This window comes from Rhincodon typus, chromosome 7 (genome assembly GCF_021869965.1).
Source record: "Rhincodon typus isolate 14 chromosome 7, sRhiTyp1.1, whole genome shotgun sequence".
Taxonomy (NCBI): domain Eukaryota; kingdom Metazoa; phylum Chordata; class Chondrichthyes; order Orectolobiformes; family Rhincodontidae; genus Rhincodon; species Rhincodon typus.
In genome coordinates, this window is record NC_063338.1 from 50466998 (window position 1) to 50486664 (window position 19667).

Sequence of the window (19667 nt, forward strand, 5' to 3'; positions counted from 1 at the left end):
CTGAGGAAGGGGTCACTGGACCCGAAACGTTAACTCTGTTTTCTCCTCCACAGATGCTGCCAGACCTGCTGAGCATTTCCAGCAACTGTGTCGGATCTGATCCTTGTTGGATGATCACTTAGCCTTGTCTGTTGCAGGCTGCTTTCACTGTTTGACTGCTCATTTGCCTGTCGCTGCTCCTTGTTTTCCCTCCTGTACTTTTCTTTGAACCAGGCTTGATTTCCTGGCTTAAAAACAAAGTTGCTGGAAAAGCTCAGGAGGTCTGGCAGCATCTGTGAAGGAAAAAAACAAAGTTAACGTTTCGGGTCTGGTGACTGTTCCTCAGAACTGATGGTGACTGGGAAAATGTCAGTTTATATGCAGAAAATAGAGAGGTGGGTGGGGTAGGGAGTAAACGATAGGATAGAGCTTAAAAAGAGAGAAAGACAGTTGATTGACAAAGGAGGCTTGAATCACCCGAGGCATGGGCATGGGAATGACTGAGGTATTAAATGAATACTTTGCATCTGTCTTTTACCAAGGAGAGATGCTGCCCAGGCTCTGCTTACAGGAGAAGAAACTCAGTCCTTAGAACAATTAAAAAATTGAACAGGGAGAAGTGTTGCATAGACTGTTGGTACTTAGAATTGATGATGCTGCAGGACCAGACAAGATGCATCCAAAGATTTTGAATGAAGTGAGAGTGGAAATTGCAGGGACACTGGCATTCATCCCGAGACTCTGGAAGGTGCCAGAAGAATGGAAAATTCCAACCATTGTGGCTTTGTTCAAGAATGGTTGAAAGGATAAACCCAGCAATTACAGTCCAGTCAGTTTAATTTCAGTGATAGGGAAGCTTCTGGAGACGATTATTCCAGACAAAGTTAGGATTTGTATGAAAAAGGTGGGTCGGTTAGAAAGAGTAAGCATGCATTTCTAAAGCGAGAATCATGTTTAACTAACTTCCTAGAGTTTCTTGAAGAGGTAACAGAAAGATTCAATAAGGGTAGTTCTGTCAATGTGGTGCACATGGACTTTCAAAAGGCACTTGATACAATGCCACACAAAAACTTGGCAGAAAAGTTATATGGAATAAAAGGGACAGTAACAATGTTGATGAAAAATTGGCTGAGTAATAGGTAGGAGAGTGATGGTCAATGGATAATGAGAGCAGTAAGTAAAGGATACAGTATCATAGAATCCTTACAGTGTGGAAACAGGCCATTCGGCCCAACCTGCCCCTCTGAAGAGCATCACACCCAGACCCATTCCCCTATCCTTTCGATATAACCCTGCATTTTCCCATGTCTAACCTACCTATCCCTAGACACTACGGGCAATTTAGCATAGCCAATCCACCTACCCTGCACATCTTTGGACTGTGGGAGGAAACCGGAGCACCCGGAGAAAACCCACAATGACATGGAGAGAATGTGCAAACTCTACACAGACAGTCGCCCAAGGCTGGAATCGAACCCGGGTCCCTGATGCTGTGAGGCTGCAGTGCTAATCACTGAGCCACTGTGTCACCCATATCATTGGCCTTTCTAACAGGGATATAGAGAACAAGAGAAAGGATGTCATGTTGAACTTGTTAGGTCTTAGTCCTGGGCTCCACATTATAGGAAGGGTGTGAATTCATTGTAGAGAGTGCAGAAGCAGTTTACAAGAATGTTTCCAATGATGAGGAACTTCAATTATGAGGATAGATTTGAAGAAATGGGGACTGTTCTCCTTGCTGAGAAGAAAGCTATAAGGAAATATGACAGAAGTTTTCAAAATCATGAGCAGGCTGGATATGGTAGATAAATGGAACATGAAGAGGAGGACATAGATTTAAAGTGATCTGCGAAAGTGAGGAAAAATCTTTTCACCGGTCAAGTAGTTAGAAAAATGGAATGCACTGTCTGGAAATGTGTGAAGGCAGGTTCAATTGAGGTATTCAAGAGAGCATTGGATGATTTTTTGGAAGGGTGTGGGAAAAAATGCAAGAGATTAGCAATCGGTAATGATGCTCATTTAATAAGCTGGTGCAGGCATGATGGGGTGAATGAACTCTTTCTGCACTGCAACACTCTGTGATTTCAAATGCCTACTATTGATATCTGCCCTCAAATCTTTGGAAATATATATTTAAATACATTTGCAGACAGGAAATAGTGAAACTGATTGCTGGAAATACTAAGATTTGAATGGTAGATACAAATTTAATTCACAGGAAAAATATTTCGATTCACTGTTTGTCAGAACAACAGCCAATACAGTGATTTGATTTTTAGAAGTCCATTGCACTGTGAAATGGAGGTTACATCTGTCAAATTAGTACTGTGCCTCCAGCAGAGACTTCAGCTGCAGAAATGCAGTCATAACAATCTCTCAATCAATACTTGTAGTCAATCAGCTGCTTTATAAATTTAGATCAAAATTGTTTTGCATATTATTAAAATATAAAGAAAAGCACTTGGGAATTAAATATTTTAACTCACAACAAATGACCAATGTAGCTGCTTTGGCCTGCCATTTCCACTTGAGTAACCAATTAATAGCTTTCATTTATCTTGTGATTAACTTGCTTCTATTCACCAATTATGAGTATCAAATTAGTAGCAGGAGTGGGCTAGTCAGCCTCTTGACCTATTCTGCCATTGCACAGGAACATGGCCTATCTGATTACGGCGTGAACTTCACTTCATTGCCTACTGCTTATATCGTTTGACTTCTTTGTTAGTTAAGAATCTGTCCAACTTTGCCTTAAAAATATCCACATCCCTGTCTCCACTGCTTTCTGGGGAAAAGAATGCCACAAAATTAATGACGCTCTATCTCTATCTCATCTTCATCTTAAATAGAAGCCCAATTACTGTCAAACTGTGTCCTATATTTCTTGTTCCTTCGTTAAGAAGAAAACGGCCTCTTGACATCTATTCTATCAATTTCGTTCTTAATCTTACATGTTTTAATAAGATCACTGTTTGTTTTTCTAATTGACAATGAATACAGACCAAATGTTTCCTCACAAGATAATCCTTTGACCCAGGAATCAATCAAATGAACTTCTCTGAACTGCTTTTTATGTAATTCCATTCTTCCTTAAATATGGAGACCTAAGTTGTACTAAGTATGCTGGTGAGACCACTTCTAATATCCTGTGCAGTGTGATGAAACTTTCCTACCTTTTGTGGTGCATTTTCTTTGTAATAAACAACACCACTCCATTTTTCTTCCTAATCACTTGCTGTACCTGTTACTAACTTTGCGTACCAGGACCACAGACCTCCCTGCAACACAGAATTTAGCAATCTCTTTCCATTTAAATAATATGCTGCTTCCTAACAAAGTGGACATTTCACATTTTCCCACATTATAGTTCATCTGTCAAGTTTTGTCCATTCACTTAACCTATCTCTGTTTGCAGACTCCGTATATTGTTTTCATATCTTACTGTGCAACCGAAAACAAAGAACTGTGGATGCTGAGATCTGAGAAAAATAGAAATTGCTGGAGAATCTCATCTGGTGTGGCAGCATCTGTGAAGAGAAAACAGCATTAACATTTTGAGTCTAGTGACCCTTCTTCAGAATGGGTTCTGAAGAGGTTTCACCGGACGCAAAACATTAACTTTGTTTTCTCTTTACAGATGCTATCAGATCGGCCGAATTTCTCCAGCAATTTCTGTTTATGTTTGCTCTGCAACCTATCTTTGTGTCTTCAGCAAATTTTGGAATCATGCATTTGTCCCTACATCCAAGTCATTGATATAGATTGAAAGTAGTCAAGGATCCAGCACTAGTCAATGTGGCATACCATGCTTTACATCTTGCCAAATGGAAAATTTAAGAATTCTCTTTGTTTCCTGTTAGCTAACCAATCTTTTGTTCATGCTAATATGTTAACACCTACAACATTGGCATTGAAATTATATTTGCATTTTTCATTTAGATCTGTGGAAAGATATATTTCATTTAGAGGCCTCTTATTGCAGAAACCAACCCTGAAGTGAAGGTTGACTACAAACATTAAAGAAACCCAAAGTTCAACGAGTTAAAAGAGCAGCACCTTGAACAATACATTCATTACATGTTTGGATAAGAGTTTGTCCTGAGAAAGTGTTTAGATTGTTGTTAAATTATTTGCTAATATTTTGAAATGCTGGATATATACCAAAGTAATTGCTTGCGGTAAGTGTAATTTAGTTAATAATTTAGTTATTATTATTATTGCTAAGCTCTGGTCTGCTTATGATTTGCAAAGAGGGCAATTTCTGACTAGAAGAGTGATCACACTTGAAATGATTCAGATATATACTTCTTCTCAAATAGAATACAGGCACATGGGAATATGATTTTAAGGTAGGTTTTTCTGAAATCCTCCCCTCACCCGAATATTTGTTCATATATTCCACAGTACCTCTAAATCTGCATACCCATCAAAGTGCTAGTGCACACACATTTCGCCACCACTTTACTCTTTTTCAAGTGTTCTAGTAATAACTGTATAATCTAGTAATAACTTGTTTTTAGTAAGTTGGCAGGATCTGTGGAGAAGGAAACAGAGTTAATGTTTTGAGATATATAATTGTTCTTCAGATCTTGTAGATTGGGAACATCCTTCCTGCATTTACCCTATTACCAGGGAGTCCAGAAACAGGCTCACAGTCGAAAGACACACTGTAGACCATTTAGGACTGAGATAAGGAAAAAAGCATCTTCACCCAGACAGTGGAATTCTCTGCCTCAGAAAGCAATTGAGGCCAATAGATTGAATGTATTCAAGAAGGAGTTCTTAGGGCTAAAGGGATCAAGGGGTATGGGACAAAAGCAGGAACTGGGTACTGAGTAGAATGACCAGGCACCATCATATTAAATGGTGGAGCAGGCTCAAAGGGTCCTCCTTCAATTGTGTCTATGATTTGTAATTATTTTGCAGCAAATGTACTTTTTCCAAGTAGAGATCATGATAACAATCGAGAGCTGTGACTTCCATGAACTTTGTTTAAAATTGCTATTGATAATCCAGTTTACTATTTTCATACTGCCAGTTTGTGGATTGCTGTGGTTCAACAAGGCAGCTTATCACCACCTTTGCAAGTCAGCAAGGAACGGGCAATAAATGCTGGCCCAGCCAGTGACACCCATGTCCCACAACTGATTTTTTTTTTCAAGAAATGCAAAAAAATTGATAGAGAAATTCAGGTCCACTGCAAATATTTAATTAGAAATTATGATGACCTACACATGGGCAAATAAACCTTTTTGTAATTGGTGAAATTGTCTCATCAAAACATATTTTTTGAATAATAAAATATATTTATGTAGAGTGGATTTTTTTTAAGTTTTACTCAGTTCCAATGGCCTGCTTCTAAAAGTGTGCTTTCATATAGCTGTAACAATTAGAATAGTTTAGTATTGAATTTATGACAAATCTACCTTCAATTATTTTTGTTTCCTCATTATCTGTGAGTACTGAATGTCTATTAACATATTTCTTCTTTTTAGGTAATCCTCCCTCTAGTTTTACACATTCAATACCTACACTGTAATGATTGCAATGAACCTTATTGTATAAATTTTATAACAATGAGATATCCAACTGATCAACATAATTTTAACACTTTCTTCCCTGGTATTTAGAGTTTTAAAGAAGTAAATTACTTATGATTATTTGTTTACTATAGATAATTTCAGTTTTGAAAATTCTGTACTATGTGATACGATGACTCATCCTTTTCAATTAATTGGGCTTTGTTGTTTAAAACTGTCTATGAAGGTCCCAATTTTAGTGTCTTTACAAATAAGTAATGAGCTTATTATCACTATCAACAATAAAAATTATAAATAAAGTCCATTGCAAGATTTCCTCTTGCTATGTTGTGTTTAATAGATCAATACTAATAATTCTGATCTTTAGACAGTCAATTTTTAAATAAATACTGAACCAAAGAAATCTTCACAGCATATTTATAATGCCGCTACATATAGCAACTAGAGCAATTTTAATGCTACTGCATTATCAGTGCTGAATAACATAAAAAATGAAAACAGAAAATGCTGAAAATTTTCAGCATTTTCGATAACATCAGTAAAGAAAGAAACAGTTTTTTATAATTCACTTGTGGGAAGTGGTCGCAGACTGCACCAGCATTTATTGCCCGTCCCTAGTTTCCCTTAAGAGAGTGGTGGTGACCTGCCTTCTTGAGCTGCTGCAGTCCATGTGTTGTAGGTAGATCAACAATGCTGTTAGAAAGAAAATTGTGCAATTTTGAGCAAAAACATTAAAGGATTGGTGATATCTTTCCACATCAGGATAGTGAGTGACTTGGAAAGGAATTTGCAGATGGTGGGTTCCCATGTCTTTCTAGAAGGAAGTGGTTGTGGGTTGGAAGGTGCTATCCAAGCAGCCTTGGTGAATTTCTGCCATACATCTTGTAGATGGTACACATTATTGCTACTGAATGTTGGTAGTGGCAGGAGTGGATGTTTGTGAATGTGGTGCCAGTCACGTCTGCTGCTTTGTCCTGGATAGTGTTCTGGATATAGACAAGCTTTGGGGAATCAGGAGTTGAGTCACGCATTGCATGTTCCTAGCCTCAGACTTGCTGTTGTGGCCACTGTATTTACACAGCAAGCCTAGCTCATTTTCTGGTCAATGGCAAATCCTAGCATGTTGATAGTGAGAGATTCACTGATGATAACATGATTGAATATCAAGAAACGGTGGTTAAATTGTGGTTAGACTATATGTATTGGTGATAGTCATTGCCTGGCTATTTGTGTGGCACAAATGTTACCTTCCACCTTTCCTGGAGATTGTCCAGGACTTGTTGCATATGAACGTGGATTACTTCAGTATCTGAGGAGTCATGAATGGTGCTGAACATTGTGCAGTCATTGGCAAACATCCCTACTTCTGAACTTATGATGGAAAGAAGGTCATTGATGAAGCAGCTGAAGATGTTTGAGCCCAGCACACAACATTGAGGGACGCCTGCAGAAATATTCTGGAGCTGATGTGACTGACCTCCAACAACCATAATCAATTCCTATGTGCCAGGTATGACTCCAACCAGCATAGAGTTCTTCTCCTGATTCTCATTTACTCCAGTTTTGCTCAGGCTCATTGATGCCACACTCTATCAAATGCAGCCTTCATGTCAAGGGCTGTCACTCTCTTAAATTCAGCTCTTTTATCCATGCTTGAAGCAAAGTTGTAATAGTTCAGGAGATGAATGGCCCTTATGGAATCCAAACTGGGCGTCACTGAGCAGGTTATTGCTGAGCAGGTGCTGCTTGATTGCACTGTTGATGAAACCTTCCATCACTTTACTGATGATCAAGACCAGCCTGATGGGACAGGGTGGGAGGGTACGGTTTAATGAGCAGGTTGGATTTATCCTGCCTTGGATGTGCAGGGCATACCTGGGCAATTTCCATATCGTCAGATAGATGCAAGTGTTGTAACTGTACTGGAACAGCTAGGCCTGTGGCATGTTCTGGAGCACAGTTTGTGTTTCAGTGCCCAAAGCCTTTGCAGTATCCAGTACATCAAACCATTTCTTGATATCACATGGAGTCAATCAAATTGGCTGAAGACTAGTATCTGTGATACTCAGGATGTTTGGAAGAGGCCAAGGTGGATCATCCATTTGGCACTTGTGGCTGAAATTTGCCGTGACTGCTTCAGCCTTATCTTTTGCATTGATGTGCTGGGATTACCCCATCTTTGAGGATGGAGATATTTACTAATTCCAGTGAGTCATTGAATTGTCTACCACCATTCACGACTAGATGTGGCAGGACTGCAGAGCTTAGACCTGATCTGTTGGTTGTGGAATCACTCAGCTCTATCTCTCACTTGCTCCTTATGCTGTTTTGCATGCAAGTAGTCCTGTGTTGTATCTTTGTCAGATTGACACTGGAGTTTTAGGTATGCCTGGTGCTGCTCCTAGCATATCCTCCTGCACTCTTCATTGAAGCAGGTTGGTCCCTCAGCTCAAAAACAGAAATTGCTGGAAAACTTTGTGGTCTGGCAGCATGTGTGGAAAAAAAAGCATGCTTAAAGTTTCAAGTCCAGTGATCTGTCTTCAGAATGACTCAAAACATTGACTCTGATTTCTCGGCATAGATGCGACTAGACCAGCCGAGTTTCTCAAGCATTTTTTGTTTTTGTTTCAGATTTCCAGCATCTGCTGTTTTGTTTTTTTTTTCTGATCCCCTGGCTTGATGCTAATGGCAGAATGGAAGATATACCAGGCCATGTGGTTGCAGATTCTGGTGAAGCACAGTTCTGCTGATGGCTCAGAGTGCCTCATTAATGCTCAGTCTTGAGCTGCTAGATCTGTTCAAAATATGTCCCATTTAACACAATGACAGTGGCACACAGCACAATGTAAGACATTATTAACGGGAAGCTGGAACTTTGTCTCCATAATGACTGTGTGGTCCCTCTTACAAATATGGTCGTGGACAAATACACCTACAGCAGGATGAAGTCAAGTCTGTTTTTCCTTTTTGTTGGTTCCCTCACCACCTACTGCAGAACCAGTCTAGCAATTATGTCCTTTAGAACTTGACCAGCTCAATCAGTAGTGGTGGTGTTGAGCCACTCTTGGTCGTAGACATTGAAATTCCCCATCAGAGTACATTGTGCACTCTTGCTATCTTCACTGCTTTTTTTCAAGCGTTGCTCAACACAAAGGAACAATGATCCTTCAGCTGATAGAGAATGGTACGTGATAAGTAGTAAGAGGTGTCCTTGTCCATATTTGACCTGATATCATGGAATTTCGTGGTGTCCGGAATCTAGGTTATTGTATTAAATATTTGCAAGGAGGCAGGGTGCAGGTAAGGATGAAAATGACTGAAAAGTTTTGTAGGATCTCAACATTTGGTAACTGTGTCCCACCCAGAGCCATCCTCAAATGGTCAAACTTGGGACCCTTGAAAGCAATGACTTCAGTTGGGAGAAGGTCAAAGGTCTGTGAGCAGGAGGGTGACAATCAGGTCTGGGAGTGACTGGACACTAGTGATCAGAGGTGTTAAAGGCAACCTTAAGGGGCTTGCAGAGTACTTCTGTTCCATCTCCTCCGTAAGGGGTTTTGAAAATCTCACTGACTGGTGAGATGGACAGATCTGACATCCATTTCAATGCTGAATGCCCTGACCCCTGGGAAACCCAGGCAATAGGAGTAAATTTCAAATTTAGCTCCTAGAGTCTGATGTAAAAATATCACTCAAGTGTTTTATTGTTTCATGATGGAATACTCAGATGTGCTGATATCAGACAGCATTAAAGTGGCAGCTTGCAAGTATGGAGGAGGTTAAGGCCTCATTGCAAACATTTTAGTTTTGAAACTCTTCTCACATGGTGAGAGAGTGTCCATGTTGTTACAAGTTCAGAAATTGTCATCAGAACTGATATCAGACAACTAATTCTGTAGCACATTTTTGCTATAACTCTTCAACAAGATGATGGTAGACTTCAGTTCCCAGTCTACTTTTCTCTTGAGATCAGCACTATAGATTAGATCACTTTTGCTGGCATGGCTTGAAATTGTTCTCGATGTATGTATGTATGTATGTATGTATGTATGTATGTATGTATTTGTGTTGGTTTACAAACAGTCTTTCTTAACAAAAAAATAGGAAGTCATTTGAAGTTAACATGAAGGGAAGTTTCTTTTTATGATTTTGTGAATTAGTAAATGCATTTCCTGATTCAAAATGTTATGTTATACATAATTACATACTAAAATTGACTATAACTAATATTGTTTATAAGCAAATACCAGATAAATAGAGACCAGAGAGTCATTCTGAACTCTACCCCTCTCCATGACAACATAGCCTTGTCTTTTCTATCCTCAAACTGATCTTTAATTCAGTTATCCCTCACTTAGAATCTCCAGCTAACACCTTGCTGTTTTATTGCACCTTCTCCTATTATGGTCCTTATTAAATAAACTTCTGAATTTCCATTTCCTGTAGGAGTAAGGCAGCCACTAAAGCCCTGGATTTTAATTAGTTTACCTTTAAAACAACAATCTTCCAGAACTTTTAATGTTCATATAGTCATTGCTGCAGCATAGTCTGGAGCCCATTGAGACCTGAGAAAAACCTGACACAGCTGACTCTGAGGGAAGTGCCTGAGAAATTGAAAATTCCGTTGTGGCAATAACCTTAATTTGCGTCCCTCTGAAAATGATCCTTAAAGTCAGAGATTTCGAAGGATTCCAGCTCACTTAAGCTTCATGGTCACGTTGGAAAAATTAGGATTTAAAACCTACCGTAATTCCTGTCCAGCTATTAAATTGAACCTTGAATTCAGCACTGATCACAGTCCTTCAACTTACACCCCTGACCCATGACATCCCTGGATGCCCTGACCTAACCCAACCTGACTTGACAACCATTCCCCTGGGCTAACCATGCTGGCCTGTATCATTTGTGTTTCCCTCCCCTCATACTACCCTGACTAGCACAGCACCCTTCCCACCCCAACATGCTCCCTGAAGTGATGCCCCTTATCGATCTGACCACCTTCCCCTGAATTGACATCTATTATCTAAACCTGTGTCATTACCCATCATCCCTCACCTGCAACTTACCTGACTCACTGTCAAAGTAGATGATAGCAGCTATTGGATATGTTCGCATGGAAAACGGCACACTTACTCCTGGAAAAGTGGGGTGGTTTCAAGGATGATCTTCTCTGCCATTGGCTGTAAAGATTCCTTGGATTGTTCTTTGCTGTTTTGTGAAAGATTCCAGTCCAGAAATGCCCATGGTGTCATCTGGATGTAAATATGTATCTGTCTGATCTGTGTTGGAGGTAGGGCCATGACCTCTCAAATATTAGCATGAATTATGAAATAAATATATACAACATTGGCAATACTGTATAAATGCAACTTTTTTTTGGTTTGCTTTGAAATTCCACAAGAGTTAAAGTAAGTTTCTCAGGATTTCCCTACTGCCTAAGGGCAGAGCTACTGCTTGCTCTTTAAAAGACAAATAACAGTCAGGATTTGAGATGAGGACACTCCAGTACTGCACCAACTCCTCAGCTGGGTTTTCACATCTGTGAGACCAGCAATATTTTAAGGCATCAGATATGGACTGGCCTTCACAAGGGACACACAGAGCCCATGGAGCCAACCAACCTGCAACTATCCAGGATTTTTGTTTTGAAGTTAACCAGATCAGCCTCTTTGCAAGAGGATAAGACCATTTCTGGGTGGATGGAGTCTATAAAACTACACGCCTGCCTTCAACACACTTTCAACTTCACCACGGCTCTTGCTGGCTACTCACATCCAATGCCGGAGAAGTATCCAAAATTGCTCTTGTAGATACCTTCCCCATGAAAATTGCATGCCACCTGTTGACCTAGCAAAATCCAATAGGGCCAGGAGGAGGGAACAGCAATTTCAGCATATCCTCTGGGACTGTGATCAGAGGAATTTTGGGGAAATTGCTATTTACTTGTATATCAGTCTAAGTAAGAGGAATGAATTATGATTTATTAGATTGGTTCTCTATAGTTAGGTTAAAGTTAATTATCCTGTTTATTGATTTCTCATTCTCGATTGTTCACTGCTTTGCCTCTTTGGTTATATTTCCACATGTTCTAGCTCTTCATATCTTTTCTGTCACACAGAAGCACATATTTGTTCATGTAGATAGCCAATTATGTCTATCAACTAGGAAGCTGGACAATGGGAAGTATGTTCCTGCTTTGGAGAGCTGCGCTGACAGCCCTTTGCAAATATGGATCCTAAGAAACTACACTCGTCAAGAAGTTTTCAGGAATATATTTTACAGCCCAACTGATTATTTCCTTTAAAATAACATTCAAAAATAGAGGTCAGTAATCACGCTTTGTAAAATTCTATTTTGGTAGTGACTTAGTATTTATAGTACAGTACTGATTAGTATAGTCATATGTAACTTTTCAATTATATTTTGATTCATATATGCAGACAACAATTATCAGGAACTGTTGGTTGGACAAAATCAAAACATTACGTGACCTGGCTACATAATTGAAAAGTTACAATTTTCAATAAAATGTGTTTGCTTTTTAAAATCCTATGACGTGACTACACTTGAGAAATACTTTATTGGGTTTTGGACCATCCAACAATTGTGGAAGATGCTATATAAATTCAAGCCTTTCTTTTATAATCCATAATAAAAATCCCAACAATCACTTAGTTGCCAAGCTTTCAATATATTAAGGGACTGTTTTTTTTTAAGAAGCAAACACAGAGCATTTTTTTTATCTTTAGAATTGACAAGTCAATCATGGTCAGCTTTTGAAATCATATTTTAAATGCACTGAAACTTTGACATAGGGAGCCATTCATTATGGAGGTTAAAGGAGTCTTCTTCATTACAAGAGGAATTTCAGCTCCAATGTGTATGCTTACAGTGGAAACTTCCATATAGTGAACAGCAGATATGTCCTTGCGGTTTTGATCCCGAAAAGCTTAAGTATCATCATTGTTTACACTTTCCAGAGGTTTTGAAGTGATTCAAAGGTTATGGTGCCTGTATATTATATAAAATACTCATTCAGATAAGTGGAGTGGCAGCAATGGTTCAGTGCTTAGTACTCTTGTCTCTGAGTTAGAATATGGTGGGTTCAAGTCCCACGCTAGGGCTTGAATACAAAAATAAAAGCTGCCAATGTAGTATGGAAGGAGTTCTGGACTGAAAGAAGGGCAGTTTTTAGGATATGATATTAAACCAAGTCTTTACCTGCTTTCTGTGTTGACATAAAAATCTTGTAGTACTATTCTGAAGAAGAGCAGAGGCGTTATCCCTGCAATCCTGGCTAATATTTATCTCAACCTAGATCACAGAAACTGATTTTTTGGTTATTATCATATTGCTGTTTGTGGGGGTTTACTGAGTGCATAATTGGTTACTGTGTTCATTACATTACAACAGTGATGGTACTTCAAAAGTATTTTATCATCTGTACAGCTTTTTGAGACATCGAGTGATTATTGAAAGCACTGTATAGATGCAAATCATTTTTCATTTTCTTTATCTCAATCGCACAATTGTGTTTGAGCTATATTACAATACCAAAAATTATAAAGTAAATCAAAAATTAGAATAAGAACGATTTCCTGTAATGACAATGTCAGTTTATGAACAGGTATACCTATAAAGCATGTTCCAGGATTTTCAAAAAATTGTGAAAAATAGATTAATATATGAGATTGTTGACTTGCTCGCCGAGCTGGCTTGTTTTTGTTGAGACATTTCATCACCATGCTTGGTGACATGATCAGTGAAGCCTCCGATGAAGCGATGTCATTCTACTCCGCTTGGAATTTATACTGTCTGGTCCGTTATGGTGAGTACTGTCATTTCCAGTTTTGATTTGTATGGGGTTTATATATGAGGTCCAATTCTATATGTTAGTTGATTGAAGTATGGGTGGAGAACCATGCCTCTAGGAATTCCCATGCATGTCTATGTTTGGCTTAGGCTACTATGGTTACCTTGTCCCAGTTAAATTGATGGCCTTCATTGTCTGAATGTACTGATATTCAGGAGAATTTGTCATGTCGTTTTGCTGCTAGCTGATGTTCATGTATTCTGATGGCTAGTTTCCTTCCTGTCCGTCCGATGTAATGTTTGTGGCAGTCATTGCATGGTATTTTATAAACCACGTTTGTTCTGCATGTTGTGGGAATGGGGTCTTTAATCCTTGTAAGTGCTTGTCGTAGAGTGGCTGTGGGCTTGTTCAATCAACAGTACTTCAATCAACAAACATATAGAATTGGACCCCATATACAAACCCATGCAGATCAAAACCGGAAATGACAGTACTCACCACAATGGACCGGATGGTGTAAATTCCAAGCGGAATAGAATAACATCGCTTCATCGGAGGGTCCACTGATGATGTCACCTAGCATGGTGACAAAACGTCTGAACAAGCCAGCTCGGTGAGCAAGTCAACAACCTCATCCACAACCCGAGTTACAGATGTTTGCCAAAACTTTAGATTTATATATGATTGAACAATTACATTGGAGAAATCATTTAAATTTACACTTCATTTTCTCTTTGCAGTTGTAGATTACATATAGTATTCTAATGCACCACTAACTTTATAAAATTACAATCTTACTGAAGTTGTTCCAAATCTGACTGAATGACGAAGACAATAGGGCTCAATAGTTCCAAGGACCTTGATGAATTGCTGAAAGTCCAATGGAGAGATATTTCAGACACCAATTAGTCCCAATTTAATCCCATCTAAAATCCTGGAGTCTGCCAGTTTAAATATTGTTGGGTGCCACAGGATGGCAATTCCTGCCAACAACTGGTTATCTGCATCAGATCAGCCCATATACATTAACTCATTGTGGAATGGGTGCAGAGCCCAAAGCCATTGTTACCTGCAGTTTACAAATACCAGTAGTGTGCAGGCTAAGTTAAACGGCATCTGAACCAAATGTAAGGCTTAAGTCTACAAATGTTTCTAACCTGTAAAGGAGATGCTAAAATGCATCAAAGGAGGGATACATGTAGTTCTGCTATAATGTGTGTTTTGTTAACGCGAATTGGCTGTAATGTGATTGAATAGTGGATGCTGTCTGGATAACGAGAACTTTCTGCTGTACAGGCATAGTGATTTTCCATAGCGAATTCCCTATAACCTGATTTTCCATGGCGATTTTCTACAGCACAAGACCACACAAGAACACAACTATTGCATTACGGGAGAACTACCTGTTCTTAATGAGCCTGGCAGGGGAACCGTCTACTTAATCGTATACAAATAATGTGGAAGGAGGCAGCAGTGACCTTTAGCATTAATATTGGAAAACTTTGTAATACAGGAATTAATTTAACAATCTGACAAGATTGCTTAGGTAAAGAATGAGTCAGCTAAATGCCATGAATGCAGTTTCAAATGCCTTGTGCTGTCCTATTACAATTTTCCCTCAATGGGCAGTTGTTGTCCTTCAGCATTTCTGATCGGGTCCCACAAGTTACTGGAAAAGAAATCTTACGTACAATGGAAGAACAAATATATCACCTGTACGCATACCCAAAACTAATTTCAGCAGCAAACAATTTTATTTGTATCATAACAGTAATGTCCCAAGGCACTCCATAAAATTTAAGGAAAAAGTTGTGAAACTAAAGAAGAGATTGAAAAACGTAACTAAGAACACAAATTTTTAAGGAGATCTTAATGAAGTGAGGTGGAGATGGATAGTTGAAAGGCTTTATTGAAAGAATTCCAGTGAAAGTGATGTAGAAATAGGGAAAGGGAAAAATCATTATTTATAATCATCCAGTTTGGACTTGTTATGCCATACTTCCGTGGCAGGTGTGACTTGAAGCCAAAACTTCTGGCCCTGGCAAAACTTCTGGCTAATTTACAAGGCTTTCTTGAGTTAACCAAAGAGTGATTTTACTAGTTACTAAATACATGAGAAAAACAATAATGCAACACACAAGGACATGAATTAGAAATAAGATGTACAAAAAAAAGTTTTTAAAAAATGTGCTTCTGGGTAACTTGTGAAGAATGAATAGGGGAACATCAGTTTTGAGGTCTTGGTTTTTCAGATATTCATTTGTTCTGTTTCTTTTGAATTGGCTTGCTAACTAGCTTCCTCTACTCGACGTGAGAGTGTCTTTTACCTGCAAAATACAAATGTAGATTAATCAACAGAAGTACCTCAGCCCACCAGCATGTACAGACCGGTGTTACAACTTAGGGTCTTGGGGCTCTCCACTTCTTCCTGGAGCAAAAACCTGAATCATCCCCACCCACCACCACCCTCCCCCAGTTGATCGAGCTCATCCTCACCCTCAACAACTTCTCTTTTAACTCATTTCATTTTCTCCAGGTCAAAGGGGTGCCCATGGGTATCTGCATGGACCCCAGTTATGCCTGTCTCTTCACGGGGTATGTGGAACATTCCTTGTTCCAGTCCAATTCCAGCCCCCACCCACAACTCTTTCTCCGATATATCGATGATATCATCAGTGCTGCTTCCCACTCTCGTCCGGAATTGGAAAAGTTCATCGATTTTGCTTCCAATTTCCACCCTGCCCTCACTTTCACCTGGTCTATCTCTGACTCCTCCCTTGACATCTCTGTTTCCATTTCTGGGGATAAACTGGCCACTAATATCCATTACAAACCCACTGACTGTACATCCTCACGCCCTGCTTTCTGTAAAGACTCCATCCCATTCTCCCACTTCCTCCATCTCCGTCACATATGTTCAGATGAGGCCAACTTTGACAAAAGAGCCTCCGACATGTCCACCTTCTTCCTCAACCAAAATTCCCCAGCTCCGTTGTTGACAGGGCCCTCAATTGGGTCTGACCCATCTCTCGCACTTCCGCCCTCACCCCTTCTCTTCCCTCCCGCAACAGTGATAGGGTTCACCTTGTCCTTACCTACCATCCCACCAGTATCCACATCCAGAAGATCATCAGACACCATTTCCACCACATCTAGCGAGATTCCACCACGAGACACATATTCCCCTCCCCTCCCTTGTCTGCCTTCCACAAGGACAGTTCCCTCCGGGACACCCTTGTCCACACTTCCTTCACCCCCAACACCTCCCCACAGCCCTACGGCACCTTCCCCTGTAACCGGCAAAGGTGCAACACCTGTCCATTTACCTCCTCCCTCCCCAGTATCCAAGGGCCCAAACATACCTTCCAGGTGAAGCAACATCTGCACTTCCCAGAATCTAGTCTACTGCATTCACTGCTCACAGTGTGGTCTCCTCTACATTGGGGAAATAAAGTGTAGACTGGGTAACCACTTCGCAGAACATCTACGTTCTGTTTGCAAAAAAAGACCCTGAGCTGCCTGTTACAAACCAAAAGAACTGCGGATGCTATAAATCAGGAAAAAAAAACAGAAATTGCTGGAAAAGCTCAGCAGGTCTGGCAGCATCTGTGAAGAAAAAAAACCAGAGTTAAGGTTTCGGGTCCTGTGACCCTTCCTCAGAACAACCCTTCCCCATTAACAACTATTCACCCTCCCAGCCAGATTGTTACCAACTCCTTTGTCTGTCCAACTGCTCTTCTCTCTCTTTGGGCTCTATCCTATCATTTACTCCCTACCCCATCCCCCTCCCTATCTTCTGCATCTAAGCCAACGTTTTCCCAGTTACCATCAGTTCTGAAGAAGGGTCACTGGACCTGTAACATTAACTGATTTTTTTTCTCCATAGGTGCTGCCAGACCTGCTGAGCTTTTCCAGCAACTTCTATTTTAGTTTCAGACCAGTATTGGAACTTGCTTTTAACTCCTGTTCTTGTCGAGTTTTGAAAAAAAGAAATGCAATCATGTGTCTCACCCAGATTGATGTCTTTTCTCCCATCGTTCACAGTTTGAGATACAAGATCTTACAGTTCAGTTTGTTGTGCTCCCCTCGAAGCTCCCTTTGACAGCTTCAGGTGTCAAATTCCAGATATACTGTCCAAAGCGCCACTTTTATCCAGAGTCTACCTTTGACTAGATCACTTTTTCAAAAAAAGCATATCTTGAGGAAATGTTTGAGTTACGCAAAAAGATTGGGTAGACTGGGATTGTTTTCTTTGAAGCAGAGGAGTCTGAGGAGGGACTTGATTGAGATATATAAAATTACGATGGGCTAGATATAGTAGGCAGAAAGGAACTTTTCCCTTGAAGGTATCAATGACCAGGTGGCATAGATTTAACAGATTTTCTGAAGAAGGGTCTAGGCCCGAAACGTCAGCTTTTCTGCTCCTCTGATGCTGCTTGGCCTGCTGTGTTCATCCAGCTCTACACCTTGTTATCTCTTTATCATAGATTTAATTGAATTGAGTTAGATTTATCGTCCCATGTACTCACATGAATACAGTGAAAAGTTTACAAGTTGCCGCTTATGGCACCATTTTAAGTACACAGGTACCTAGCTACAGATTCATGAGTACCAATTCTTAGGAAAAAATGTAGAAAAATAAAGAAATAAGAAGTCCAGTATTACAGTCCTTCCATAATAATATAATTAAAAAAAGAAAAATAAATTAAAAGAATTTAAGATAAAGTCCACTTAGTCCATTTCACAGCTCAGGGCTTGAGGACCCAAACCCCATCGGAATCCCTGGCCAGACCCACCATGATGCTGAAGAAAACATCACATAGAATCACAGACTGACTGAAGCCGCTACAAAAAGATCCAGACCAACGCTGACGTAAACAGCCACCAAAAGGATTCCCAGGCTGCCCCCGAAGCTGCCCAAAGGAATGCCAGGCTAGGCCAGACCAACCATGCCTCCACAAAGATGCTGCGGAAGCCTCAAGGAAACCTGGGCAATTGGAATCCCAGGCCCGAACACCGCCACGAGGAATAGCTGGATCCAGACCACATTCTCTGCTGCAGCAGCCTCCCGGAACCTCCTTCCTCACCAGGAGCCACCAAAAGAAGCTAAGATGAACTTGATGTTAGAAAAAAAACCCAAAAAGGGGGAGAAAAAGATGCACTGAGCCTGGTGATAAGAAGCAGATGGGCCAGGAGCCTGAATACTTCCAACCCTGCCGCTGTCATATTTTCTGGTAAGGTAAGTGTTAGGAGTTTTAGAAGGGATGTGAGGAAATTGTTTTTCACCCAGAAGATGGTAAGAATCTGGAATTCCCTGCCTGTAAGGGTGGTAAAGGCAGAAATAATATTTCAGAAGTATTTACACTTGTGATGCCAGGACATACAGTGTCACCAATTTAGCTGTGTGATGGTCTGCTTTGGTGTTGACCTCATTGCTAAATTCATGGAGCCCTTTAATGGGATTCCAAACTAACATTTAAAATAAACATTAGTTCCTTAATATATAATTTAGGGCCTTATTCCTGTTACAGGCCACTTTTTCAAAATGTGTTGACTGTGAGTGGGGTAGGTAGTAGGTCAGGAAGCCTCCAGTGCCACCTTGTGGTTAGAGGCAGCTGTGCAGTATGGTTACGCAAAGAACAGACACACAGAGCTCCAACATGAGACTCCAGGCAGGCAGTCTGCCAGATCAGTGGCCAATGAAAGCTTTAGAAATATGGGATTATATGCCATCTCAGTAATACAAAACATTAGACGCAGAGCAATCTCCAATTTTTATAAAGGAGGACAGTCAGTCAATCTGCCATCAGGTTTTATGGTGGGGGTAATGGAGGGGACACTGTGCAAATAAAGGATTCAGCAACAGGAAGGGGAGTCCATGAGAGCTATTTTCACTCCCCATGCTTCTAACCACCACCCCCAACTATGATCTCATGATCCTGGGCTTCAGATAGATGTGTTATGAGCTGCAGACAATACCCAGTGCTGCAGACAACAATAATGGTGCTGCTGTACAAGCTCAACACTCTCCCTCTGTCTGATAGTTCCTGGGAGCAGGACCCTCCCCACAGTCCTTGAATCTGGGGAAGATCCACTGCTGCCCACTTAAGCACCTAATGTAGCAGGGCATACAAAATAATACAACACAAGTATAATGCAAGAGCCCATCACCTACATTAAATTCTACCCAGAGAGTCAATTCAAATTTATTTACAGTTCAGAATCAAATTAAAATTTAAGAAGTTGCAGGGCTGGATGAACACAGCAGGCCAAGCAGCATCATAGGAGCAGAGAGGCTGACGTTTCGGGCCTAGACCCTTCATCAGAAAAGCTTTTCC

At 40.2% G+C, this 19667-nt stretch overlaps 1 protein-coding gene across 5 annotated transcripts in view; it reads left to right on the forward strand.

The window, feature by feature from the left end:
- The window catches only part of galnt13 (UDP-N-acetyl-alpha-D-galactosamine:polypeptide N-acetylgalactosaminyltransferase 13), a 349729-nt gene that overhangs the window by 305296 nt on the left and 24766 nt on the right, over window positions 1-19667 (forward strand). For 3 of the 5 annotated variants that reach the window (XM_048599345.1, XM_048599342.1, XM_048599344.1), the window contains one exon: window positions 11635-11840. The exons of 1 other annotated variant lie outside the window; for it this stretch is intronic. In XM_048599345.1, coding sequence (XP_048455302.1) covers window positions 11635-11820 — 186 coding nt within the window. In that variant the 3' untranslated portion in view covers window positions 11821-11840. Of the gene's footprint in view, window positions 1-3918; window positions 4007-11634; window positions 11841-19667 lie in introns of those variants that run through there. One more of the 5 variants, XM_048599348.1, reaches the window with a different exon arrangement.